The sequence below is a fragment of the Lontra canadensis genome, unplaced genomic scaffold, assembly GCF_010015895.1.
Source record: "Lontra canadensis isolate GAN:19392208 unplaced genomic scaffold, GSC_riverotter_1.0 scaffold21, whole genome shotgun sequence".
Taxonomy (NCBI): Eukaryota; Metazoa; Chordata; class Mammalia; order Carnivora; family Mustelidae; genus Lontra; species Lontra canadensis.
Window position 1 is genome coordinate 16,282,774 of NW_022631015.1, and position 27,343 is coordinate 16,310,116.

Below are 27,343 nucleotides of genomic sequence, written 5' to 3' on the forward strand. Positions count from 1 at the left end.
CATAACTTAGCAAACTGTTAGACAAAATCAGAATAATGCTTTTTAGTAGTTATGCCATAAATAAAAATCAGCTGCCTTCTGGAAATACCTATAACACACCTTCAAACGGGTATCGAATTTGGACTAAAAAGAAGCCCTTGAAGAGGGAAATGTTTCCCTTCTCAAAATGGATTTCCAGGGGCACCTGCCTGGCTCACTCGATAGAGTGTGCAACTGTTGATCTTGAAGTTGTGAGTTGGAGCCCCACATTGAGGGTAGTGTGTACTTAATTTTTAAAATGTTGTAATAAATAAAAAGTGAAATTCCAAGGAGAGCATTCAAACCTGACTTTGGGCAGCCATTAAGAAGGAAACATGGAAGAGTTGTGTTTGGGCAGGGAATGTTTGGGAGGGGGTTGTTTCATGGAAAGGTTTGTTTGCTGTTGAGGGTTCAGAGTACCTGTTCTCCTCTCCTGTAGAGCCGTTATCCCCTTACACTAGTTTGCTAGAACTGCCAGAATGAAGTACCACAGACTGGGTGGCTTAAACAATAGAAATTTACTTTCTCCCACTTCTGGAAGCTGGAAGTGGGAAATCAAGATGGCGGTTGATTTCTTCTAAAGCTTCTCTCCTCAGCTTATGGAAGGCGGGCATCTCCCTGTGTATTCTCATGATCTTCCCTCATACACGTCTGTGTCCTTTTGGGTTAGGGTCCACCCTAGTGACCTCATTTTAACTTAATTACCTCTTTTAAGACCTTACCTCCAGGAGTGCCTGGGTGGCTGAGTGCGTTAAGCCTCTGCCTTCGGCTCAGGTCATGATCTCAGGGTTCTGGGATCGAGCCCCGCATCAGGCTCTCTGCTCAGCGGGTAGCCTGCCTACCTCCGTCTGCCTCTCTGCCTGCTTGTGATCGCTCTGTCAAATAAGTAAATAAAATCTTAAAAAAAAAAAAAAAAAAAGACCTTACCTCCAAATACAGACATGTCCTGAAGTACCGGGGTTAGGACTTAAACATCTGAATTTGTGAAGGACACAGTTTAGCCACTAACAACTCTGAGTCAGGGTCTCCCTGCCAAATCTATAAGATCTTTTCTTTTGAATGGTTCTAAGGGTAAGCAAGAAAGCAGAAAGGTATTCTTGAATTTTCCACAAGACCTGGCTAGCTTCTGCAGCAACCTTTTTTGTTTTTCTCCTCCTTCAACATGGACAAATTTAAAAAGTGCATATCCCAGCAAGGAAATCTCTCTCCCTGTGTTTGCATATAAGTGATAGGAAGGAGCTGGTCAGTGAATCTGGTCAGTCAGAGGCATCACTGGCAGATACCCTAAGATCACCCCCCATCCCGTTTGCTGAGCACCCAACTCTGTACCAGGTGCTGACGTGTCCTCTCATTTACTTCTAACAGTCTTGTGAAGTAGGGACCATTCCCAAGACTGTTTTGCAGAGGAGATCATGGAATCACATGTGTGGAAAGGCCTAATACCCTGGCCAGCAAGGACTTGAACCCCAGTAGTCTCATTCCAGACCTGAGCCCTTAATATCTTCACAATACCTTTCCCTAGTCTTGCTGGCAGAGAAGAAACTTGTGTTTGGGGAGCGAACCATATTTTTCTGAGCACCCAATGCAAAGAATTTTCTCGGGGCTTCTTAGAAGACCTGGGTTCCAGCTTCAGCTCAGCCAACGCTTGCTAGCTAATCTTGTCTCCTAGTTATGTGAGATTGGGGAATTGGATTTGATCCATGCTTCTGAAACTTTCAGACTGAAATTCATAACGAGAAATACATTGTACTATGTGGTTCAGTACACACATGCACACACACCAGTACACGCATACACACACATGGCCACATACCCATGCAAACAGACCAGTACACACGCATACATGTGTGGGCCGTGTAACTGAAACAAATGTTCACGAATCACGCACCCACGTGAAATACATGTGAACGACCCTCTGGTCGTTTCTTTTCTCTTTCAGTTACTTTTGGAAACACTGATTCTGACCTACTCGAATGGGTCGGTCAAAAGCTGAACTAGATGACCCGGTTTGGACTTCCATAATCCTAAAACCCTGTTAGCCTAGGTGGATATTTCTTGGGTGCCTCTCATCTTGAATGCACAGACATTATTTGAGTGTTACCTATTAGAGAGAGGATAGCCCTTTTGCCTCCAGTCTGAGCGAATTGCATAATAGTAATAATAATCATATCCATTTACTGTGTACCTCCCATGTGCCAGAGGCTTAAAATGCTGTATCTCCTGTAGCCATGGGCTATAGGTATTACTATCTCTGACTTACAGATGAGGAGACCAAGACTCAGATTAAGGAATTTGATCAAGGTCGCTTAGGTAGTAAGTGGCAGAGCTGAGATTTGAACTGATGTCATTTTAATTCCAAAGTCCTTACATGCATTTCTTATAGGGGAAGGGGTAAAGAAGGAAAGTGAGGTCTGGAAACGGCTGTGGCTGAAAGCAATTTCTTCCCTAATGGTCTGCTGCCCCTGGCAGAAACAACTGTCTTTGGGGTCCTAAGCCACCACCATGGCGGTGATTAAAATCTGCACCTGGAGAACGTTTCCCAGCACGCTCCCCCACCCCAGGCCACCTCCAGACCAGTTAAGTCACAGTCTCGGGGGGTGGGACCCAGGCCTCTGTTTTTCAAAGCTCTCAGGTAATTTCAGCGTGTGGCCGAGGTTGAAAACCTTTGCTCTGAATTCTCAGTTAAAGATAGGAAGGAGTTTTAAGGGCTTTTCCACTTTTCTTCCTGCAAATGAGATTTAGTAAAATATTACCAGAATGTCTTCAGTGACTTTTACAAAGCTGAAGTACAGACCGTTTCTAGTTCTTTGGAGCACATTAAAAAAAAAAAAAAAAATCAGGTAACCTTGTATCTACTTCAAAACCAAAGTAGAGCTTGCTAAAGGGATGGATGGGGAGGTGTTCCAGTCACCTCCTTACCTCAACTCACATAATTTTGAAAATTGTTTTTACATGACTAAGGAAGTTAGTTTTTTAATTAATTAATCAGAAGCCAGAGTAACCAGTGGTCGTTGGCCAAGTTCATGGGGCACAATGTAGAAAGCCAAACCAGACCCAGGTTACTAAAGTTATAAGCAAATCCATTTTCTTAAAAAGAGCCCCTTGGAAGATTTTCAGTTTTTCACATGGATTACAGGTACTGTGGTCAAACCGAGGACCCTCCCTCACCACTGTGCCCACAGGAACAAGAACACACCTTTTGACTAACCTCTCACCCACCCTGGTTTTAGACCTGTGTCATTCCAGTATGTGATCTGTGCACCTCATTTGGAAATATGACTGACCATGCTCCGTGTCCCTGTGGTCTCTCCCAGATTCTCTAAAACAGGGGCTGTCTCATAGGGCTGGGTTTCGTCCATGTCTCCAGAGGACAGTTGTAATAATGTTAAAAATATGCACCATTTTCGTACTTCTGAGAATGAAAATACAGTATTCCCCCTAACAACAACAACAACAACAACAGCCTGTCCTATTCTGGAAGCCCCTGACGGATAGATGACAGGTCCCAAGCACTCCTGCTGAGGCCATGCTGGGTAGACGCCCTAGCTTCTGTTCTGCCCTTAGTCACAGTGCTCAATGTTTGCTTGCAGAAGGACGTGGCTGCACTTCTGAAACCGATATCAGAAAAGATTCAGGAAATCCAGACTTTCCGAGAGAGAAACCGGGGGAGTAAAATGTTCAATCATCTCTCAGCCGTCAGCGAAAGCATCCCTGCCCTCGGCTGGATAGCTGTGGTGAGTCCGTCCGCGTGGAATGGCACCCCATTCCAAAGCAGTGTTTCGGAAAACTTCTAGCTACCTTCGGGCTCCTTCTGTCTGTTACACTGCAGGGAAATCCTCTCAGGGTGAATGCCCCAGACCTTTCTTACCATGTTTACAGTTCAGGACTTTGTGTTCTGAGATGTGGAAATGTCTCACCCCCACCTCTTTACAGAGCAAAATGTTTGCCTCCTGACTTTCACTTAATATTTCCATGGCTTTTCTTCATCTTGAAGGCATGTTCTTTCTTATCCTATTTTTCTTTTTCCTTCTATGCTTGGGTGATGGTCCTGTTCTCTCAGTCCCCTAAGCCCGGTCCTTATGTCAAGGAGATGAATGACGCCGCCACCTTTTACACTAACAGGGTCCTAAAGGACTACAAACACAGGTACGTACCTTCCTTTTACTAGCCAAATTTCCAGGTGTTTGCTTGTCATACGTTTGTCCCAAAGCTTCATGTAGTTCACCCCTGATTCCTTTCAAAGGTGAGTTTTTGGTAAATGTTAAGGAAATATCCCATCTTTGCAGCTAAAGCCAAGTGGGAAGTGAGGTCCGTTATCCAGATAATGTATGTGCGTTAGAAAGTCTGACTCAGTTCTCTTGTGATGATAAACTCCCTACTTGAGTCCGTGTTGCCCCATATGTGTTTCCGCAGCAGCCAGAGAGCTCTGTGATGGCTCGTGAGGGACCCGCCCTAGAGGGTCACAGCTCTTTATGCTGCCCAAGACAGAGTTGGTGAGTGCAGAGAGAAGAAAGGAGAAATCAGGAAATGAAGTGTAAATGAGCAGCAGAAAGGAGATGTGACAATTAACCAGGCCACTGGAAGGGAGACCAGCAAGTACTTTAAGACAAAATACAATTGGGGTGGACAGACGTCTATAAAAAAAAGCAGTGCAGATGAGTCCAAACCAAGCTGGAGAACCAGCTTAAAAAGAGATCGCATTCTACAGTATGAATAATAGATCCTAGAGACACTTAAACTGGTGTTGGAATGGAAAATGGGATCGAGTAGAGACCTACGCTGTGTCTCTCAGCTACTCAGGGGATGTCATGGGATTTCTTCCCCTCTCCTACGTAATGTCATGGCTGGCCCTGTGAACACCTAGCTAAATGTGATGTGGCTGATGGCTAGTCACTCTGGGCAGGAATGGGACAAAAATAAAAGCAATAAAGTTCCATCCCCTGGGCGCCAGGCTCAAGAGTGGATCCCCCTTTGAGCCCTTGGGTGGTAGAAGCGGAAGTGCTCCTCGTCCAGCAAATGCACGGGCTCCTGCATCTCACTCGCTGGCCCAAGTTGAAGGAAACTTGAGGGCCAGGTCATTGACCAATATTACATACTCAAAATTTTGCGTAACTATTTCTCTTTTAGGTTATGTTTTATTTTTTTTAAGATTTTATTTATTTATTTGACAGAGATCACAAGTAGGCAGAGAGGCAGACAGAGAGAGAAGGGGGGAAGCAGGCTCCCTGCTGAGCAGAGAGCCCGATGCAGGACTTGATCCCAGGACCCTGAGATCATGACCTGAGCCGAAGGCAGAGGCTTAACCCGCTGAGCCACCCAGGGCCCCTAGGTTATGTTTTATTTTAATAAACACAGAGTAGATGTGAAAGAATATTTGTAAAATATACAAAAGATACCGTTGAAATGCAAAAAGACTTCTATGCCCACCACTCAGTTTAAGAAATATGTACCGATATTTTTTACTGCAAAAAGCAGACACACTCAGCAGTTCTACTCCCAGGTGTATTTCCAAAAGAAATGAAACATGTTCACACAAAACCTTGGACACAAATGTTCATAGCAGCTTTATTTATGATAGCCAAAAAGTGGAAACAATCCAACTGTTAGTCAATGGCAACAGATAAATGAAATGTATATCCATAAAATGGTATGTTATTCAGTCATTAAGAAAATGATGTATTGATACAAGAGCAACATGGATGCACCTTAAAATATCCTAAGTGAAAGAAGTCAGATGCAAAAAAAACAAAAAACAAACAAACAAAAAAAAAAACCAACCACATATTGAATGATTTCATTTATATGAAATTCCAGAACAGGCAAATCCAGAGAGACAGAAAATAGCTTAGCACCTGTCTGGGGCTGGGAAAGTTTGGGAAAAATGTGGAGTAACAGCTAATGGATATGAGATTTCTTTTTTTGAGGTAATATAATGTTGTAAAATTGACCAGTGATGGTTGTTTGATTCTGTTGACGTAATCTATTGGATTATATACCTTAAATGGGTGAATTGTATGGGATTTGAATTATATCTCAATAAAGCTATTATTAAACAAACAACAACAACAACAACAACAAAACCTCACAGCCACAGTGCTGAGCTCCTCTCCTAGAATTCGGTCATTCTGTGTTTGGGAAACAGGTGTTTGGGCAGTTGTGCCCAGTGCTACAACTCCGTGTTGAGTTAGGGACTGGGTGTTCCCTGTTTGTAGGAAACCTTCCCCTTGCAACAGCACCCTCCTTACCACTCTAAAATTCTCTAATTTCATGACTCTCTTGGCCAAATAATTCAGTCAGATTATTAGAAAACCAGCCAAAGGACTTTTTTTTTTTCTAATGCCATTCTCCTTTCTGAAAGCACATTGCTTTTCATTTTGCGTCACAAACAGTACGGAAGGAAATGGCCTCCCTCCATGTTCATCTCCCTGTTGGAGATCACAAGAGGACACATGGCCTAAATTGCTGGGTCCGCTCCCAGTGGTCCTCTCTGCCCCACGCCTGAAGCTCAGGGAGGACACTTGTCTCATCTCAGGAGAGACCTGGGTCACCGGCCTGTTGAGTCCTTTTCAGAATTGGTTCATGGGGACTGAACCAGAAGGACAATTGGCCCAGGGTCCTCCAGGGCCTTAGTTACTGGATTACCATGTTCCCACCAATCTTTTTTCAATTTTATTTTCAATCCTAACTCTACTCTCTTCCGCCTTCTTTTACAACAAAGTGATTTGCGTCACGTGGACTGGGTGAAGTCGTATTTGAGCATTTGGAGCGAGCTGCAAGCGTACATCAAGGAACACCACACCACAGGCCTTACTTGGAGCAAAACCGTAAGTGCCACACCCTCTGCCACCCAGGGAAAGAAACTCTGTAGAAATATTCATTCCTGGTAGCCTGGAAATGTCACACCTTAGAATTGACCTCAAGGAAAGCGTAAGATAAAATAGGTATGTAGAAACTGTGCAAGTGTCATTTGTCATGGAGCAATCTGGAGATTGCCTACAGGACAGCAGAAAGAAGATGGTTAAGTTGTCCATGCTAAGAACCCAACATTCTTCAGCCGTTGAAGGTAACATATAGGACAGGCACCTGGCTGGCTCAGTCAGTAGAATCAGTAGACTCTCGATCATGGGCTAATGAGTTTAAGCCCTGTTTTGGGTGTGGAGATTACTTAAGTAAATAAACATTTAAACTCTAACATGTATGATGTCTCCATAGGAAATAATTGACCAGCCAGCATGAGAGAATGCAAAAGGTTTTGAGCACTAAGATGGCATATATATTAAGAAACTGTGATAAAAATGAAAGGAAACAGGAAGGTTTTAAAAAAGGTTTAAAAATTTTTAAGGAGATAGAATGACTAATAAAAATGTCTTTTTATATGTTTTAAATTTCTCTTTTGGCATTCAAGATTTTTTGAATAATATTTTTGAATATTACTTGGGCAGTCCTGGTGCTTTGAGTAGTATCTGGGTCATAAAATAAAGTCCCAGCCTTTGAGATGTTGCCCATGACCTTGGCCCTGCCCTCATCTCCAGCCTTGTCTGTCCTCTCTTCCCGCCTCTCACTGCTTCCCAGCACTGCCAGACAATTATGGAGCCCTGAATACACGCAGATCAAATCAGATTGTCGTTGTTTCAAAGTCTGCAGATCTCAGATGGTTTAGCCCTTTTTGCAGTGTCCCAAACATATGTCGTGCTGTATGACCTTCCCGGGAATGGATGCCTCTCCTCCGTGCTTCCTTCGTATCTTGAGTATAGCTCAGCCATAGCCGTGCGCTCATACAGTTGTCATTTGTATGCGTGTGTTTTGGAGGCTCTCCCACTCAATTGGAAACTCATCTCTCTCTCCAGCCCCTAACATAGTACCTGGCACAGAGCAAGTACTCAGTGTATGGTTTGAAATGGTTTGAGGGGCGCCTGGGTGGTGCAGTCAGTTAAGCATCTCACTCTTGATTTCGGCTCAGGTCATGATCTCAGAGTCGTGAGATCAAGCCCCAGGTGGGGCTCCACACGCAGGGCAGTCTGCTTGTGATTCTCTCTCTCTCCTCTCCATCTCCCCCCCTTCCCCCGCCCTCACGCGCACACGCATTGTCTCTCCCTCTAAAATAAATAAATAAAATCTTTAAAAAATTTGGAGGTAGGGGACTCTTAGACTCTTCCTTGTCCTTTTAAGTGTCTGCACTTGTTATAGAAAGCCTTCCCATGGAACCGTCCTTCCGTTAGAAATTAATGTTACCTTTAAACGGTCAAAGTGGATGGTTCGACTGGACTTAATATTGAGAAAACAAAGTGGCAAATTTGTGAATTCCGTTCAGGGATAGAACTCTCATTCTCCCATGGTCGTGGTCTAGGTCCTAACTCTCATCTGAATGTTGATGTCCGTGAGGTTGGCTTAATACCAACACCAAGTCTGTGACTTTTCAAAGGAGCGTGGGACTTCTGCCTTTGCTCCCCAACACTTGTATAAACATTAACATTGACCTCCATAGACTAACACTTCCTCCTATTTTCTACTCTGTTTTCTCCATAAGCAAAAATGCACAGTTGCAAAGTACAACTAAATTGATTATTTTTCATCTGCCTATGATACTATGATTTTTTTTTTTAAAGATTCTACTTATTTGACAGAGATCACAAGTAGGCAAAGAGGCAGGCAGAGAGAGAGAGAGGAGAAAGCAGGCTCCCTGCTGAGCAGAAAGCCCGATACAAGGCTCAATCCCAGGACCCTGAGATCATGACCTGAGCCAAAGGCAGAGGCTTAACCCACTTGAACCACCCAGGCACCCTAGATATTACGATTTTTGAGAAGAGTTCATAAACACTTTAAGTGTTTTAATATGGAAAGGTATAATGGGGATGCAGGTGTGTGTTTGGGTGGATGGATTAGAATTATTTTTCTTACACTTCCAATGAGATACTGTCTTGTTACAGACCAGTTTGTCATAAAGGGGAATTGTCATGTGTTTGCTGTGGAAATAGGTCATCACTAGAGAGTAGTAAACTAAATAGCGAGAGTCCTTGGATGTCTTCTTATCATACTCATAGTAAATAAATGGAAAAGGAAAGAGAACCCATTTGTGGGAAATGGTCATGTTGACAAAAGCTAGGCAATTAATTTTCTCTTTTTTTTTGGCAATTAATTTTCTAATGGCACCCATAGAAAAGAAAATTACTTTTAAATGGCTTCAGTACCTTTTACCACACTGTACAAAGCTGAGTAATGGTGTTTTGAATATATAAGATAAGAATCAAATATTAGGGGCACCTGGGGGCTCAGTCGATTGAGCGTCTGACTCTTGATTTCTGCTCATGTCCTGATCTCAGGGTCATGAGCTCGAGCCCCATTTCGGCTCCATGCTGAACATGGGGCCTGCTTAAGATTCTCCCTCTCTCCTGCTCCTGCCCCCTCTAAAAAAAGAATCAAATATTAGTTATAGAAAAATAAGCATTGTTGTTTTCCTTTATTCTGGAGTGAATACTTATGTTTTCATTATTTTCATTAGAAATATAAGCCTTGTAACAATAGCTTTCAAATTTTTAAAGGCAACTAACAGTGAGAAATACAGTTCATTACTACATACACACCAGACACAACCAATTCACAACACTAAAACAAATTTTACAGAACACTTCTGTCTTTTAACATGTGAAATGTATTCAAATATTTTTTTCTATTTTATTTCGTTTCTTATAAAATTCTGGCTGAGACCCACTGAACTGATTTCATGACCCGACACATGGTACATTTTTAAAAACATGTTATAAAACATAAATGGCATATTTATACATGTGTGTATATATTTTACATAAAATATAATCCTTGGAGCAGGCATTGGGTGGCATGGATTGCCATAATAGTAGTAGCAGCTATTATGTATGGAGCACATGTTATGCTAATGGGAGAATATGATTTAAAATGGTAATTGTAAAAAAATAAGATAGTAATTGTAGGGGCACCTAGGTATCTCAGTCAACTAAGCGTCCGACTCTTAATTTTGGCTCAGGTCGTGATCTCAAGGTGGTGGGATCGAGCACCGTGTCGGGCTCTGAGCTGGGCGCGGAGCCTGCTTAATTAAGGTTCTCTCTCTCCTCTGCCCCTCTCCCCCTGTGCGCCTGTGTGTGCACACAGGTGCTCTCTCTTTCTCTCCCTTAAAAATAAATAAATAAATGAATGAATGAATGAATGAATGAAATGGTAATTGTTATAAACCAGAGCACCTGCTTCACTTCTTTAATGGGAAGGTTGTGACCAGATATTAAAAGTGGGTAAGGATTATGGTAAGAAAGTGTTGGTTCAGAGAACATCCTATATGTAAAATCTTTTTTTTAAATAAATATTTTATTTATTTATTTGACAGAAAGAGACAGTGAGAGAGGGAACACAAGCAGGGGGAGTGGGAGAGGGAGAAGCAGACTCCCTGTCGAGCAGGGAGCCCATATGGGGCTCAATCACAGGACCCTGGGATCATGACCTGAGCCAAAGGCAGACACTTAATGACTAAACCATCCAGGTGCCCCTGCAAAATACTTTAACAAGCTTTAAGACATACATATAGAAATACATTTCCTAATATTTTATTCCTCTTCTTCTAAGGTTTAGGGTAAAAAAAAAAAAATTACAAAGTATATTATAAAAACCAAAGATTTTGGGATGCCCCGGGGGGCTCAGTCAGTTAAACATCCACCTTCAGCTCAAGTCATGATCTCTGGGTCCTGGGATCAAAACCACATTGGGCTCCCTGCTCCAAGGGGAGCCTGCTTCTCCCTCCCCCTCACCTCCTCCCCCTGCTTGTGCTCTCTCTCTCTCTCTCTTTCTGACAGACAAATAAAATCTTAAACAACAAAAAAAAGTTTTTAATTTTAAATCCAAATGACTAAAAACCATTTAAAAGATTCCATAGTCCGAAGTAAGCTCGGACAGACCGTAGTCTGTCAACATAGCGGCAAAGTGAACGATAAACGTCTACAGCCAGAATCACAGCCTTCTTGTGAGGGCTGTTAGAATGCTCTGATCAGATGGCCTTTGGGAAGAAAAAATAAGTAGGAATAACTTCACGTCTTTGCCCGCTGATCACAGCCACACAGACAGAATGTATTTCTGAGACGACAGGGATCTGAGAGGACGTAGCAAGATGGGGTGTTGGCACTCACTGACACCACCATGCTCAGAAGGTTGAAGAAACACATTCCATTTTAAGGGACACAGTCAGAAAGCTTAGGGTGACTTAACATCTCCAGTGTTTAGAGTAACCCTTGTGTTTTCTCCATTTTCAAATCAGATGTTGAGGGTTGAGCCCTCGGGGGGTTTGGGGGCCCAGCAGCAGGCTGCTCGAGGCTCCGGACTCTCAGAAGTCATCGCTCCCCCTGAGTTCGCGACTGGGACTGGCCTTGCCAGCTCCCACCTCCTGACATTCGCCCTCAGACCACAGCTGTGTCAGGCAACTGTTGTTCCCTTCAGTTGTCAGGGCGAAATGTCAGACTTGGAGGCTGGCGATTCTTGGGGCCCGAGCCCAGAGCGAGGGTCTGTGCACAAGTGTGCGGGCGCGGGGGGCGAGCAGCAGCTGTGGGCTCATCTCTGTGGAACGTCCTGTGACATTTACTGCGGGAAATGACATCTCGTTTCTGCAAACTGTCCCTTACCAGCACCTCGATCCAGAAGGACCCGGCGCCAGAAGCAACCTGCAGTTCTCCCTTTAATTACTGGTGACCCTTTACGATATTAATTCACGTGGTGTCCTCAGCGCTGTGTCTCACACGGACTTTGTCGAATAAATCAGCCCTTTGGCAGGAGCCCAGGGGAGACCCTGTTACTTGTCATCCCTTGCAGTTGGTCAGATTTGTAATATCGTTGGCACTTCCTGTAGGTCAGATAACAAGCGCTGAACAGCCAAGGCCTTGTCCTTACACTGAAAACTACCAAAATAACTGATTTTTTTCTATGAATTGGCCAGATCGACTTGGAGACAGTTACTGTGTTCTGTGTGGCTCTGGCCAGGAAGAGGTCATGGAAAGGATTCCGTGAATCGGACAAAACGTGTTTGTCTTCTTAACTTTCTGGTATTAAACGTGTTGACTTCTTTCTGTCCTTTCGTAGGTCTCTCTGGGTTCCTTTGGCTTTGGGAACCAGTGGGGTGTAATGAATCATAGAGAGGAATAAAAGTGCACATAAGTGACCGTGCACGAAGCCTTATGTAACGGGGACAGGACTCCTTCTGTTAGGAATGTGCCTTTAACCCATCTGTGCTCTACCCCAGTTGCCAGGCGTTGAACCTTCAGAAAAACACTAGTAGTTGGGAGTGGGACAGTGACAGACGAGGGGGGTTTTATTTTTCTCAAAGCAAAACATTTTGCCATCACTCCCTTTTCTGGGGGCCAAGCTTTCTCTTTCAGCCTCTTCCTCAGCGTAAAGGCCAGACGTCCGTTAACAAAACTCAAGCGTAACAGTTCGCTGTGAGCAAATTAAAACTCAGCCAGAGGGCATTCTAACTTATAAATAATGTAGGCCCCGTCGCATGTCATTAAATATGTATGTCTTGTAAGTTTTCCTGTCTTCTGGCCTCTCTGGCTCCCTCTTGATTCTTACAGAAGGAAGCTGTTCTCAATCTTTTATATCAAAATTTTCATCGAGAGCTTGTACCCAACCTGTGCCTTAGGTTTATTGATCAAAGTGAGTCGGTAGTGTCATTCACGGTGTGTCACTCGCCTGGGTCACAGAGCTCCTTGATCTCTTCCGCGGGGCTCCGGGCCGCGGAGAGTGGCTCCTTCCAGCCTACCTGACCACAGCTGTGTTCAGTCGACTTAATTGATCCTGGGATTTTAGCTCCCTTTTGGGGCTTTGGGTAACCAATTACTTTTGTTCTCCTACGGAGAAGATCCAGACTGCTCCGAGGGAGTCAGGAGTATCATTGACTAACAAAGTCGTTCCAAATGCACAGATAATGAAGGAAGCCAGGCATTGGCTTTGAACAGCCTCAAAGAAACTAGTAATTAAACAAACATAGCTTAAGCACCTACCATGACCCAGGTTCCGGGCAAGGTGCCGAGAATGCAGAAGCAGATATAAGACGCGTTTGACACCATTCCTGTCCCCTGAAATTCACATTCTTGCTGAAGGACATATGAACGAATGCAGCCCTGCTGGAAGTAAGCACAAAGCGCAGCGCTCACACAGAACGTGGGGGGAGCAGGATTCAGGCGCCCCGAATCAGAACCTGCATTTAAAAAGATTGCCCCAGGTGACTTACCTGCATGTTAAGATTTGAAAAACACCGCTATAGTGTATTCGAGTTGGACCCAAGGAGTCCAACTGGAGGGGGATCTTTCATTTTTACTCTTCCATTTATTTAGCAACTCATTTACTTAATAGCCATGTATTGGCTACCTACCAGGGACAAGGCACACACCAGACATTCTATTTATGCTACAGTCTCTACTGTCAAGCGGCAGGTTCTAATTATGATGTGAAAATAAATAACAATAATATAAGGCTTGTTGGAAACTAAACCTTGCTAATTAGACTTCCTGGGTGGGAGGAATGGACAACGAAAGGACTGACATTTGGTTTGGGTCTTGAAGGATGAGTAGAAGTTCGCAGAGCCCTAGAAAGACAGTAAAGAAAAGGGCAGTTCTTGACAGGGAATTTGACATATGCGCATAGGACATGAACAAAATACTTGGAGAGAAAACCTGTGAATTTTGCAGAGCTGAACATGGCAAGAGTTGAGGCCAGAAAGGCAGGCGGGGGCCAGGTGGTGAAGTCTTTCTGCATGTCTTAACCCTAAGAAGATCGGTCCATATGTAATATGCAGGGTTTTTTCCTTCACCACAGGTTTTTGAGCAAAAAGCAAGCACACCATAGATGGTGATTTAGGAGTTGTGCAAGATAGATGGGAAAGAGAAGAGATCAGAGGTCCTGATCCATGTTGGGAAGCTTTAATGGATGGCTGGGGCTGTGGCGATCACTTTGTGACCTGGTGAGTGGGGGCAAAAATGCAAAGAAAGAAATGAGTGGACACCAAGTTGAGGACAAAGCTGAGAGAGAGAGATCAAACCTAAACACAGAGTTTCCAATCTGGAAATCTGGGAGAATCCTAGCAACATTAGTACAAACGGGGAACTCCACAGGAGGACCCAGGAGAGGAGCAAGACAACCTTGACAGGAGCCTTCACTGTGCTGTCTTTTCAGGGCAGGTGAGATGCTCTGCGTGGAGGGGTGTAGCAGGCAGGTGGAGTCACTAAGCAGGGGTAGGGTCTGAGGACCACAGTTAAATGGATGCAGGGACCAAAAAAAGAGGACCTGATGGAGGAGAAACCCTGGGGGGCAGCATTGTCTGGGGACATGGGAAGAGTAAGGACTGGGAAAAAGCGGCCATCATCCACCTTATTGGTGGCCTTCATTTTATTATTTTATTGAAGCGTAGTTGACACACAGTCCTCTGTTGGTTTCGGGTATACAACACGGTGATTCAGTGTTTATGTACATTAGGAAGTGATCACTGCCATGTCCAGTGACCACCTGCCGTCGCACAGAGTTAACGACATTAATGACTGTATTCCCTGCTGTGCGTTTCATTCCCAAGACTGACTTGTTTTATAACCGGAAGCCTGTACCTCCTAGTCCCCTTCACTCGTTCGCTGATCTCGTGCCCACACCCATCAGTTTCTTCTGTATGTATGTATTTTATTTTATTTATTGTTTTCTGTATTTATGAATCTGTTTCTTTTGGTTTGTTCCTTAGATTCCACGTCAGTGAGATCATACGGTATTTTTCTTTCTCTGTCTGACTTACTTCATTTAGTTAAATACCATCTAGGTCCATCCATGTTGTCACAAATGGTAAGCTCTCATTTTTTATGGCTCAGTGATATTCCTGTGTGTGTGTGTGTGTGTGTGTGTGTGTGTGTGTGTACACCACACATTCCTCATCCATTTGTCTACCAGTGGACAGTCAGGTTGGTTCCATATCTTGGCTGTCCTCGAGAACGTGGCAGTGAATCAGTGATCTCTGGAAAACAGCTGCTGGGGGTTGGAGGTAGCGGCAGGTTTATAGAAGGAAGGAGTATGCTTGACTTTGTGTTATGATCTCTGGATCGTCTTTAGACCAGTTGTCTGATTGGATGAGTTATTGCTTCTAACTTCAATTTCTGCCTTTGGAAGCTTGGGGATGATTTGAGGATTTTATTTGTACTTGAGCTCTATCTTCGGTGGAGTGAGTATAGGTCAAAAATAAACATCTACAGCGGTGCCTGGGTGGCTCAGGTACGTGTCCGACTCTTGATCATAGCTCAGGTCTTGATCTCAGGGTCATGAGATCAAGCCCCATATTGGTCTCCACGCTGGGTGTGGAGTCTATTTAAATAAAAAAATAAAATAAATGTCTACAATTTCATACAAGTGGCTCAGAGTTAGCTATACTATAATGCTCTACTTATTTTATATTTAAAACCATGTTTATTATGTCAAATATCTGAGTTTTAGTAGTGGTTAATAAAAATATGTAAATTTTTTAGAGTTTTAAAATTTTTCCCTTCCTAAATCAAAAGAGTAGTAGCTTTTAAAAGTGCCAGCCTTAACGATCAAGATTATTTTAGGGGTGCCTGGGTGGCTCAGTGAGTTAGGCATCTGCCTTTAGTTCAGATCTTGATCCTGGGGTCTTGGGATCGAAACCCACATGGGGCTCCCTTCTCAGCATAGAGCCTGCTTCTCCCTCTCCCTCTGCCACTCCCCCTGCTTGTGCTCTCTCTGTCAAATAAATAAATAAAATCTTTAAAATTAATTAAAATTTTAAAAGGTTATTTTATTTACTAGCACTTTTTCTAAACAAGAACTTTGAACTCTCTTAACCCGAGGCCTAGCAAGTTAATACACCTTCCTAATTTATTTAAACCATCACCTTGGGAATATTTTAATTAAGGTGTGTGCATTTAAAATTCTTTTGTGTGTAACGTTGAAGGCAGTGGTGTAACTGGCAATGTCCTGTTCCTTACCCTCTCCTGCAGCAACTCTTAGGAAAATGAGAAGGTGGTGGTTTAGGCTTGCAGGCAGAGGTGCTCCCCAGAACAGAACTGGGGGTGCCTGAACCAGAGGAGAAGTTGAGTGAGCTCCGCTGTCACTCCAGCCCAGAGCTGAACAACGTTGGGCACCCCGGGGTTCACATTCATCACTGAGGAGCCGCTCCTCTGGTTTGAAGTTCAGCCCTCATCGTTCTCCAGGGGGGACTTGCCCACTTCCTGAGACCGGGCCCCCATTAATCATGACCGTGGTTGTATTTTTTGTCCATCTCCCTGTCCTTCCCGGCCCTAGGGCAAGAGCCAGTAAAGCCTTCCTTCAGCCCATCTTTTTTAGGGTATTAAATGATAGCAAATCCTCCTGCTTTAAAAGTGAATTTTATCTTTTCAAATGGCCAAAAGCCATTAAGACCCTTTTGGGGGGGGGACTAATTCAAGTAATACTCTTTTCAATCAAAAGGAACAGAGTATAGAGCATGAGTGATTGCTTGGTTTGTATGTTTTTGTAAATAGATCTGAAGGCAATCTTCAAAGATAGTTTCGAGCAGTGGTAGTTTGATTAAACAAATGTGCCACATGAGAAGGTAATGCCTACCGGGGCGCCTGGGTGACTCCGTGGGGGAAGCATCTGGCTCTTGGTTTGGGCTCAGGTCATTATCTCGCGATGGTGGGATCGAGCCCCACGTCTGGCCCCATCCTGAGCTGGAATCTGCTTCAGCTTCTCATTCTCTCCCCCTCTGCTCCTCCCCCTGACTTGCTCACTCACTTGCTATTTCTGAAATAAATAAATAAAATCTTAAAAAAAAAAAAAAGGTAATGCCTAGAAAGACATCACTCACGTGAGTCTATAAATTCTTGCATGATGCTAACACTTGAGTTGCAGATAGTTGTAATGACAAGGCTTGTGTCCCCTCCTCCTTCCTCTTGCTTCCTTGTGCCAAATCCAGTCCAGCCAACCTTCAAAGCCTATTTCAAATGGTCCTCTCCTGTCTCCTCTGCTTATGTCCCAAGCTGGAAGTTCCCCTTTCCCCCCACAGAATCTCCACAGCACCCCCTTAAAATTCGTGCTGCTTTTATGATGCCTAGCACTTTCTGCGTTGTGAAGCAGTTCCTTATTCACTTCAGTAAATATTTATGAAGCACCTGCCATGTTTTAGGCACTGGGCCACATTACCGGGAACATGCAGATGAAGAATGAGTGGCTCTCCTGTGTTCAGGCTCATGACCAAATCTGAACTCACTGACAGATAACTGCCGTATACCATGAACAACCCTAACACGGGGGGTTCCTAATGGGTGCTCGCAGTAGAGAAACAGGAAATCTGCACTTGGGAAAGAAAAACCTACGAAAAGGAAGAGACGTTCGAGGTGAGCCTTGAAGGATAGGCAAGGATTTTCCAGACTATAAATTGTGGAAGTCTTCCAAACAAAGGCACAGCCTGAGCAAAGACACAAAGGCTGAGAGCTGAGAGCCTGCCGTCTGGGAACACCGAAGTGCTTCTCTCTTTCCTCTCTTTCCCCTCTTTTCCGGGGCCCGGGAGCTCATGAAAGCAGGGCTTTCTAGCCCACCCCCACCCCCTGCCCCGATTCAGCCTGGAATCTGCAGCAGGGACTGGTACGGGACCTTAAACGCCATGCCCAGTGGCATTGGCTACATTGAACACATTAATTTGTAATCACAGTTCTTCAGGATGAAATTCCCAGCATGTTACTCCATTAGCCACAGACTCTGTTCCTTGTGCAAGAGCTGCATTCTTCTCTCCAAGGGTGGTAACCGAAATGGACAATGCATTTTATAACAGGCAGCAGACTACTGGTCCCAAACGCCTCCCCTGCACCTGTCCCTTGCCACCTGCTCTCCACTAATTCCCAGCTGGTGTAAACTCAGTAAATGCACGCTAATATTAGATGAAGCCAGAAGGGTTTCTTAAGGGAAGGGAGGAAGGTGCAGGTAGGACAAACCCTGCCCGGAATATAGCAAATGTAGCACAGAGCCCCGCCCAGACCACAGTCCACTGGTCTGGGTTGCATCTCTTTATGCAAGCTGAGCTCCCCAAAGACCTCTTCCCAGACCTGAGCACCAATTAAACTTCCCTGTGAATTTTGGAGCCTGCGGTTGAGACAAAAGTTACTCTTCATGTGTTTCAACGATAAAGTTCAGGAGATGCTAAAGCTTCTATTTTTTTTTTTAACTCTTTCACAGAACCAAACGTCAATCATCTTTCTAACAACCCTTATTTCCCTCACCCCATCATTTACCAAGCATATACTATATGCTTGATATAGAAATATAAGAAATTTAAGAAATATAAGAAATTTATATAAATTTAAGAAATTTAAGGAATATAAGAAGTTAGAAGAAATATTATCATTTCATTAAGACCCTAACGTCTGAAAGAAAAGCAAACACTTTAATTCAATGAGAGTTCAGACCTAGGATTTTCTGGCCAAATGAAATAGTTGAACAGATAATTCAAGCCACATGTCACTCTCGGTCTTCCTATAACTATTGGCTATCTATAGTTTGCCTCTTTCATGGGTATACTCTGCTATCTTTAACTCTGGAAAATTTTCCAATGGAAAATTTATCTTTCCTTTTTTTTTTTTTTTTTATTTGTAATTATCTTTTTAAAATGCCAGTGCTGGCAAACAAGAAGACAAGACAATCTGGAAATGCCAGATTTGTTCCAGATAGCAGTAGCAAAGCAAGGGCAAACTAATAATTAAGGCTACTTACCAAGGCAATTTATGCAAAATAGCTGCATCAGTTGAGCAAATTAGATGGTGCTCAATAGATCCTTCTAGACTCTGCTGCTCTGAAGGCTTGGTCTGCTTTCACTAAAGCATTTCTGCTTGGCACTTGTAAAGCAGAAATCATCACCTTTTTGAAGGGCCACATCCGGATACATAAGTTAGGAGTACAACAGGCATAAAAACCGTAAGTTACTGGTTTCTACAAACTAATATAGACTGTGCATGTTATTCCCAGGCTGTGTTCCAACTTAACGCCGTTACTCCTTCTCTGAAGGGACTTTTCTGTTTCTTCTTCATCGGCTTTCATAGCTCACATCCCTCCAGGTCGTCAAAGGAATGATGAGAGATCACGTGTGGCTGGAAGGGTGGGCAAGACAGAGACCATCAGAAGTCATCGACGAAACCATGCGATGTATTTTCATGACCCTTCCTCTTGTGCTTCTTGAGATGAGGGTGTTTGGAACCTTGCCTCCACAGAAAAGTGATCAAAACAGGCCCCACATTTCCTTCAGAATTGTGGGACCATCTTTGTATTTCTTCCCTAAAATTCAAGTAGTGTTCTGTTACCAAAGATGAAATAGGAAATAGTCCCAAAACTGACTTTTAAAAAAATTATTAATAAACATATGCTTAAAATAGTATACAGCACTTCATTGTAATATTTTTAACTGTTTTCTTGGAAGGGCCCCCAGAAACTTTGTTTTCATTGGCAGAAGAAGTCTCAGAATTATAGGAAGTGATAAAAATAAGAAAATAGAGGCGAAAGTCATAATTCCCTTTGGCTTCTACTTAGGTTGTGCAGGATGATCATCTGTTAGTTTATGTGCAATCTTTTTTCTTAATTATAGTTGTCTGCCAATGAAAGCGCGATATAAATATGAAAGTAAAATTCACAAGCACTTACAGAAATTGACAAATTTGGAAATGTATCAATTTCACTAAGTTCTTGATCAAAGTACATCTTGCAAAAAATAGAAAGAAATTAGTTTTGATTCTAAAATATAAACAAACCCTAAATCATGAATTTGTGAAGTATTTTTTTGCAACAAGAACAGTTGGTCATGTGTATAGAAAGTCTTTAGTTCTGAAACTGGTATTTCCTTCATTTAACCCCTCCCTCCTATTGTGGTATATGAGTGGCTCTTCACCCTCGTATCTTATTTTATTTTATTTTGTTTTATTCTATTAAGATCTTATTTATTTTAGAGAGAGAGAGAGAGAGAGCAAGGGCACAAGCAGGGGGGATGAGGGAGTAGAAGAGGGAGAAGCAGACTCCCCCTGAGCAGGGAGCCCAACATGGCTCCATCCCAGAACTCCAAGGTCATGACCAGATGTTTAACCGACTGAGCCACAGAGGCACCCCATCACCTTTGAATTTTAGATGCTATATTAGGAAATTAACAAACAGCATTTGAACAAAAATTTCAGTTGTAAAACAATTTGAATTCTCGCAACTGTAGCACGTTAATGTAAGCGTATTTGTGACTAAAATGGCTTTGCGATTTTTAAACTGCTTCTGAAGTGTGTCATTAGGCACATGTACATTGTCACTGCTACCTAGAGGTCACTAACTGTAAGCCAGGGGATGGATGGGTCAGATTGGCTCCAAGGAGGGCAGCTAGAGAAAGAATCTGACCAAGAATCAGAAGGAAGCTATCTGGGTGTAAGTGTGAAGGGGACCTGGGTGGGGGTCATAAGGAAAGGATGGCTGGCGGTGGGGAGGGGGGCATAAATAGTACCACTGCATGGCAGATGTTTCATTTTGTAGCTTTATCTGTGATCTTCACAAATACTTGGCCAGACAGGTGGCTCAGATTATTACTATCACTAAGCTAATTTCATAGAGCATTGTAGCAGAAACTATGTTGTATGGGACATAGTCCACTGGTTCCAAGAGTCTGTTGCGTGGTATTTTTATTTTCTTAGTCTCTGCTTTTTAAAAAGCTGGTAAAAACACAGGCCAAGATGTAGGTTGGCTGACGTATTCTTAAAGGTGGATGTTATCCACTTTAATGTTATCTGCATATACGTTTCTCCCTCGGCATCTCTCTTTATAGGAACCCATCCTCTCCCACACATTGGATGGTGCAGCCCAAGCATAGGCCACAACAGCCCTTCTCTGGCTCTCCTAACCTCACTGTCCTGGGGAGAGTCGGTCATGCCCTCATTTGTGCCTTTCACGCCCCAGTTCATGTTACGCGTGGCCCGTATCAAGCTGCGTCGTCTGTGATAATTTACTTGTGCACGTGACACCCCTGCTAGATTACGTGTTTCTTAACAGGGTGCATGCTGACCTCACCGTATACCCAGTTCCTTGCAAGGAGGCACTCGGGAAATGTGTGCTGAGTGGACTGACCGATGAGGCCACTCAGCCTAATTCACTTTCAATCTATCCATTACAGAGTTGGGTTCTATGGAGACCAAATCATCTGCTACCATTATTGTTGGCTTTGAAAAATCTTGGAATTAAAGTGTAAGATTTGAAAATTTCCAAATCCGTTATTTAATTTATTTATTTATTTATTTTTAAAGGTTTTATTTATTTATTTGAGAGAGAGAACACATGAGTAGGGGGAGGGGCAGGGAGAGAGCAGACTCCTTGCTGAGCAGGGAGCCCAATGCAGGACTCAATCCCAGGATCCTGAGATCATGACCTGAGCCGAAGGCAGATTCCTAACCAACTGAGCCACCCAGGTGTCCCCAAACAAATCAATTATGAAGCAGAGATATCTTAGATGGAAAACTTAGGGCCAAGAGACAGACAAGCAGAGATGATGTTGGTAGTTTGTTTTTTGTTTTTTTTACTTAAGCAGCTATGTTTCACTTTTTTGCCTAATTTTTCACAAAGATAGAAAACCTCTAAAAGTACCCCCATTAGACCCACTTTCTACAAATTTAGCAAAATGGATAATCGGAGTAGAATCTTTTTTGTAAATTATTTAGATCCAAAGCTAGACTGTAACCTAACTAACTAGATCACTACGGCAATGGTTTGCCATTGGGGATAAAAATGGGTTGTTAATGACATCCATAATTGCCACCAGCAAAATAATAAGGAGGTTTCATTTAAGAACCAGAAGTAGTTTCTTCTGCAGAATAAAATCTAAATCCTAAAGTAATAAAATGATTAGTAGCTAATTTCAAGTAACATTTAATGAAAAAAATGCAGTGTATATTAGTACATAACTGTATTGCATGTTATATATATGGCATATATATCCAAAACATTACAAGCCTTCCACATGCTGCATACAATGGTTTCATTATTTTATAGTTCGTATATTTAAAATCAGAGGAAGCAGCTGTTCCCAGGACAGTTGAAATTAATTTAGAGGAAGAGATTCACAGATAGTCATTGTCCATCCCCCCCCAAAAAAGTATAAATCAAACATCTGCTCTCAAAATTAATCTTGATAGCTCTCAAAACCAGATTTCTAGGTTTTGTGCTGTGCTCTTGCTGCAACAGAGGCGAACTTTTGCACCTTGAATATGGCCATTTAAAGTCACAACTATGCTGCTTTTCTTTTTCTTTTTTTTCTTTTTTTTTTTTTTTTTAAGTTGCAGGTCATTGTTAACAATGACTTTAGTAAAATGTGTTTTCGTTTGTTTCCAGTCTGGGGCTCTAAGTTATTTGAGACTTGGTTCATCAACATATCAAAATGGTATTTTTTTTAAGATTTTATTTATTTTAGAGAGTGAGCGAGCGAGTGGGGGGAGGAGCAGAGAGAGAGGTCAGGTCCCCAACCCAGAAAAACTTGACCATTAGTCAAGGAACCAAGATTTGGGTTCAAATGCCCCATTAATGGAACCAGGTATTCAGGAAAGATGAATAAGGCAAGAGGCCAGTTTCTCGAACCAACGGCATAGAGTCACAACAAACCCATACCAAGAATGACTTGATGCTGAGATGTGGGTTTCAACACCCAAGACGTCCTATGTCTCTATAGGATATGGGGTCCTGGTTCCAGAGTTGGCTGCCGGAGCTCGGCCAGCCGCTGGGGCATTAGTGGAACAGAGCAAGGCATAGTGGAGATAAAAATTAACCCATTATGACAACACCCCCCATACTTCCGTCATGTGTCTTTGAGCCAAAGCCCCAAGAGCAACACGTTACGTATGTGCTGAGGTAGCCTATGTCTCTGGTTCTTAAATTACACTAGTGACTTTTTTCTTCAATCCTGAAAATAATATACAGGATTTTGCTGAAGAAGACTTTGGAATCAAGCAGATATGTGCTCGAATTCTGTCTCTGCCATTTACTGGCCGTTTACTGTTGGGTCAGTCTTCCTCATTTCCTGCTTTGTCTTCAGTTAAATAGGGATTTCAAGACAGTCCTAGTAATATTATTATGAGGACTAAGATTAATCTCAGCACGTAGCCGGGAATGATTCTTCCCACACTTGACTGCCTATTGGAATCACCTCGGGAGCTTCAAACGATGCAGATGCCCGTGTTGCACCTTCCCAGAGCGTGTTTCTGGGATGAGGGCTGGGCTTTCTAACAGATCCCCTCAATGATTCTAATGTTCCCACAGGTTTGGGAACCTCTGGCACAGAGCCTGTCCTATCCTGAGCATTAATTATCTGTTAAATGAATGGAAATAGTCAGCACTTGGCACACACTAGACTTCCCAGAATTCTTGGCTCCCTTCCCTTCCCCGACCATCTTCCCTCTCTTTCCACATGGGACGCCTGAAGATTTGTGCTGGGCTGTGATTCCAGTGGGTGTGGCTGGCCCTCGGGAGGACGCAGAAGTCTCTGGTACCCTGTGCTGCGATATCCAGGGTGGGAGGAGGAGAGGAGGAAGAGGCAAAGACAGGTTGCACTGCAAAGGACAGCCCCCGGCATCCTGTCAAGGGAAGGGCTAACAAGTTTGCTTTTGAGGACGCTGTCTGCAGTGAGGGGCTGAGCACTCACTATTAAGCCGCTTGGAAACCAGAGCCTCGTTTTGTGCCCTCACTGGGCGGGCAGCAGGAATGTGCCAGAAGCTACGAAGAATCAGTGGAGAGTTTCAGCTTCTCTTGAGTTCTCTTCGTTTTTGGCTTTTATAGCCAACCGTTGTTGTAGTAAATCCTTTGTTTGGTTCCCGGGTCAGCCCTCTGAAGGTATCAAAGTTCCAGAAAGTTGAATATGGGGCGTATTGGTTTCAGTGTCCCCTAATGGCTCTTGGAAAGAGACTCTGGATTCTGAGAACAGGGCACCATCCCAATCATTCTAAGATACAGAAGCCAGTATCCTCTCTCCTTTCCTCAAAATAGGAGGACTAGAAAGCTGTGGTGTTTCAGATGTGAGGAGAGGGTCTGGCCTTTCACTCCCTGTATTATGTGTTTAGGGGTAAAAGTAATATTTGAGGGCTCCTAGCATCTGGAACAGAGCACCAGAACACTGTTTGATGTGCAAAACCTTAGATTATACACTGTTCATGATTCAGAGCAAATTCTCAAATTTCACCCCAGCAACATAACAGTGAACATTTAAGAGACTTTAAAAAGAAAAAAAATTGGCCAGTCTCAGGAATTGGGTAGTGGTTCTCTGCATGACCCAAGGATCCTGTTGGAGTCAGGCTGGTCTTCCTTAGAAACAAGAAAACATCACAAATTATCACTTCAGGAGACGAGACCTCCAGCCTACTCCATTTTTAAGACATGCATTCTGAAGAAGAGAAAAATCTTTTATCTTTAGAGTAATTCTACACTTAATAAGCATTAAATAAGTACTTTGAAAATAGCACTTTTTTTATTTGAACTGGAAACTACTATAGATTAAAACTTACTGATACGGATACTTTGGAACACTGAGTTCATGCAAATTAAGAATATGCTGTCTTTGTTAATATTTAGCACTTACATGTTTTATATTTTGTACTTGGTATTGGAAATATATGATCCTAAACCACATTTCTGTCACTCTGAATTTTTTTAATTTTCCTGACTATTGTTGAAAGATTTGTATTTATTTGAGAGAGAGAGTGCGCACAAGCAGACTTCTTCCTGAGCACAGAGCCTGACGTGGGACTCGATCTCATGACCCTGAGATGATGACCTTAGCCGAAACCAAGAGTCAGGTGCTTGGGGGTGCCTGCGTGGCTCAGTGGGTTAAGCCTCTGTCTTCGACTCAGGTCATGATCTCAAGGTCCTGGGATCGAGCCCTGCATCGGGCTCTCTGCTCAGTGGGGAGCCTGCTTCCTCCTCTCTGCCTGCCTCTCTGCCTACTTGTGATCTCTCTCTCCATCAAATAAAATAAAATCTCAAAAAAAAAAATTTTTTTTTAAGTCAGACACTTAACCAACTGAGCCTCCCAGGTGCCCCTACTTTTCCTGACCATTTTTTACTTGATCTAACTTATAATTCCTTATCATAGGTCTACTGTTCTACTACAGGTTGTAAAGTAAAATGCTGTTTCACTCAAGTTTGTGGCATAGGTGTGCTTCTATCCTACTAGTTTTAAGTTCCTCTATTGTCTAGCACCTTTTACTGTCATGTAAACTTTATTAGAACTTCCTACTGAAAACAGTATTTGAATTTCATGGGACATCTGGGTGGCTCAGTCAATCAAGCATCCAACTCTTGGTTTGGACTTAGGTCATGATCTCCGGGTCGTGGGACTGAGCCCCACTAGCACCCTTGTCGGGCTCCATGCTCGGCAGGGAGTCTGCTGGAGATTATCTCCCTCTGCTCCTTCCCCTGCTCATGCTCTCCCTCTCTCTCTCTCTAAAATAATTAAATATATTTTTTAAAAATTTGAATTTCACACAGCAGCAAAACTGAGAGTAAGCATAGCTCTTGCTCAGAAAGGATTTGGGTTCTAGTCAGTTCACTGTCAGCGTCAGATGAACGAAGCCATCGGGTGAGTCCTGGACGCTGATCACCTTCAGATCTGATGGGCGTCCAGGTCATACGAGGCCCTTCCTTAAAGGTCAGTTCGAGGCATTAAAAAATGAGCTCCAGAGAAATAGTTGGAGTATCTCTTTCTTGGGCTGCTCCAAAAGGTTTCAAAAACACCTAATAACCACTGAGTATTTTCCACTACTCTCTCTCTCTCTCTCATTGGTGTTTGCAGTTCCCAGTGGCCCAGAAAGTCAGATCCTCTTATCAGCTGGACTGCATTTTTCTTACAATTCTCAGTTGGCCAAGGCTGGTTTGTTTCACTTCCTGAGCTTTGGACAGGACCCTGGGAATGAGGCTTGGTTTGCCCCTGTGTTGGCAGCATGAACCCCGTTTCCAAACAGGGCTGTACTGCTCAGTCATGCTCCACTCCCAGGGTAGATCCCCACCTCGGTCCCGAGCTCCCAAACAGACCCAGGATGCGCAGATGTGCCCCCTCAGTGCCCGCTTGTGAATGCTGAACCCCATTTCCTCACCGGTAACAGGTTCTGAGTGACGTTAGCAAAATCCCAACTCAAGTGAGGGCATCAGTCTGAAGGCAACGCTTCCCCTTTTCTTTCTCCTGCAGGGTCCAGTAGCCTCGACAGCATCCGCATTGTCAGTCCTCTCCCCTGGGCCTGGCCTTCCTCCTCCCCCTCCTCCTCCACCTCCCCCCGGGCCACCACCACTCTTTGAGAATGAAGGCAAAAGAGAGGAGCCCTCCCCTTCACGCTCTGCTCTATTTGCCCAGCTTAATCAAGGAGAAGGAATTACAAAAGGTGAGAAAACTGGACCTTGATGCTGTCTCCCTCTGGCTCCAGGCACACAGATCCCCAGAGCCCATAATGCATCATTCCATACCCGTCCCAACACACAGGGAGCTGCTGGGAAAGCAGAAGCCTGCAGCCTTCTTCACCTTGAAGCAGATGGGCTCAGTGGGCTGTTGCATGGACCAGCAAGAAAAACTCAGAGACTCTGGGTTCCATGTGGACCACTGCACTGCATCACCACTTAAGCCTCCGATGCTCCAGCCCCATCTACAACCAAGGCATTAAGATGAAGTGAAATTTAAAAAATAAAATAAAATAAAAAGATAAAGTGAAATAAAATGTCAAACAATCACATCTCTGTCCTCAGGCAGTGTACAGACTTGCCAAATAATTCTATCACTAAAGTACTTCTGTTCTCACCATGAACAGTTTTGTTTTAAATCATACAATATTTAAAGTATGTCAGGATGTACATGCATTCTATACAATAAGGTTTATACAAATGCATTTTTGCTTTAGACAGGTAATAGGAGTTATTTTACAGTTGTCCTTGTGCACTGGGCTAGGAGCTAAGAGCACCAAATTCTAAATTTTTCTCTGGCTCCAGTTGGCTGGGCTGTTCCCTTATCTGCAAAGTAAGAGAATGGATTCATAACCCTAAAGTCAGTTCCGTACTCTGATGTATACTTGCTGGGATGCCGTATCCTTGCAGGTTATGCCTGGGGAATGATTTAGCCATGAGAAAAGAAGTAAATCATGCCATCCCTTTTGTCCATGTGCTTTGCTTTTTGTAGGATTTTTATCTGTCATCTCCTTAAAGAAGAGGTTCCTCCAATTTTAAAAAGTGTTTACAGAGCTTCTAATTAATACTATGTTTATAAGGTCTTGGACTCTGCCTGTCATTAACCTTGAGACTAGACTGTTAGGAAATTATC

The 27,343-nt window shown here is 43.3% G+C and overlaps 1 protein-coding gene across 2 annotated transcripts in view; it reads left to right on the forward strand.

The window, feature by feature from the left end:
• Nucleotides 1-27,343, forward strand: part of CAP2 (cyclase associated actin cytoskeleton regulatory protein 2) — a 136,951-nt gene that overhangs the window by 97,458 nt on the left and 12,150 nt on the right. For both annotated transcript variants that reach the window (XM_032861613.1, XM_032861612.1), the window contains exons 5-8: nt 3,609-3,752; nt 4,079-4,164; nt 6,737-6,842; nt 26,228-26,417. In XM_032861613.1, the coding sequence (XP_032717504.1) occupies nt 3,609-3,752; nt 4,079-4,164; nt 6,737-6,842; nt 26,228-26,417 (526 nt within the window). The remainder of the gene's footprint in view (nt 1-3,608; nt 3,753-4,078; nt 4,165-6,736; nt 6,843-26,227; nt 26,418-27,343) is intronic.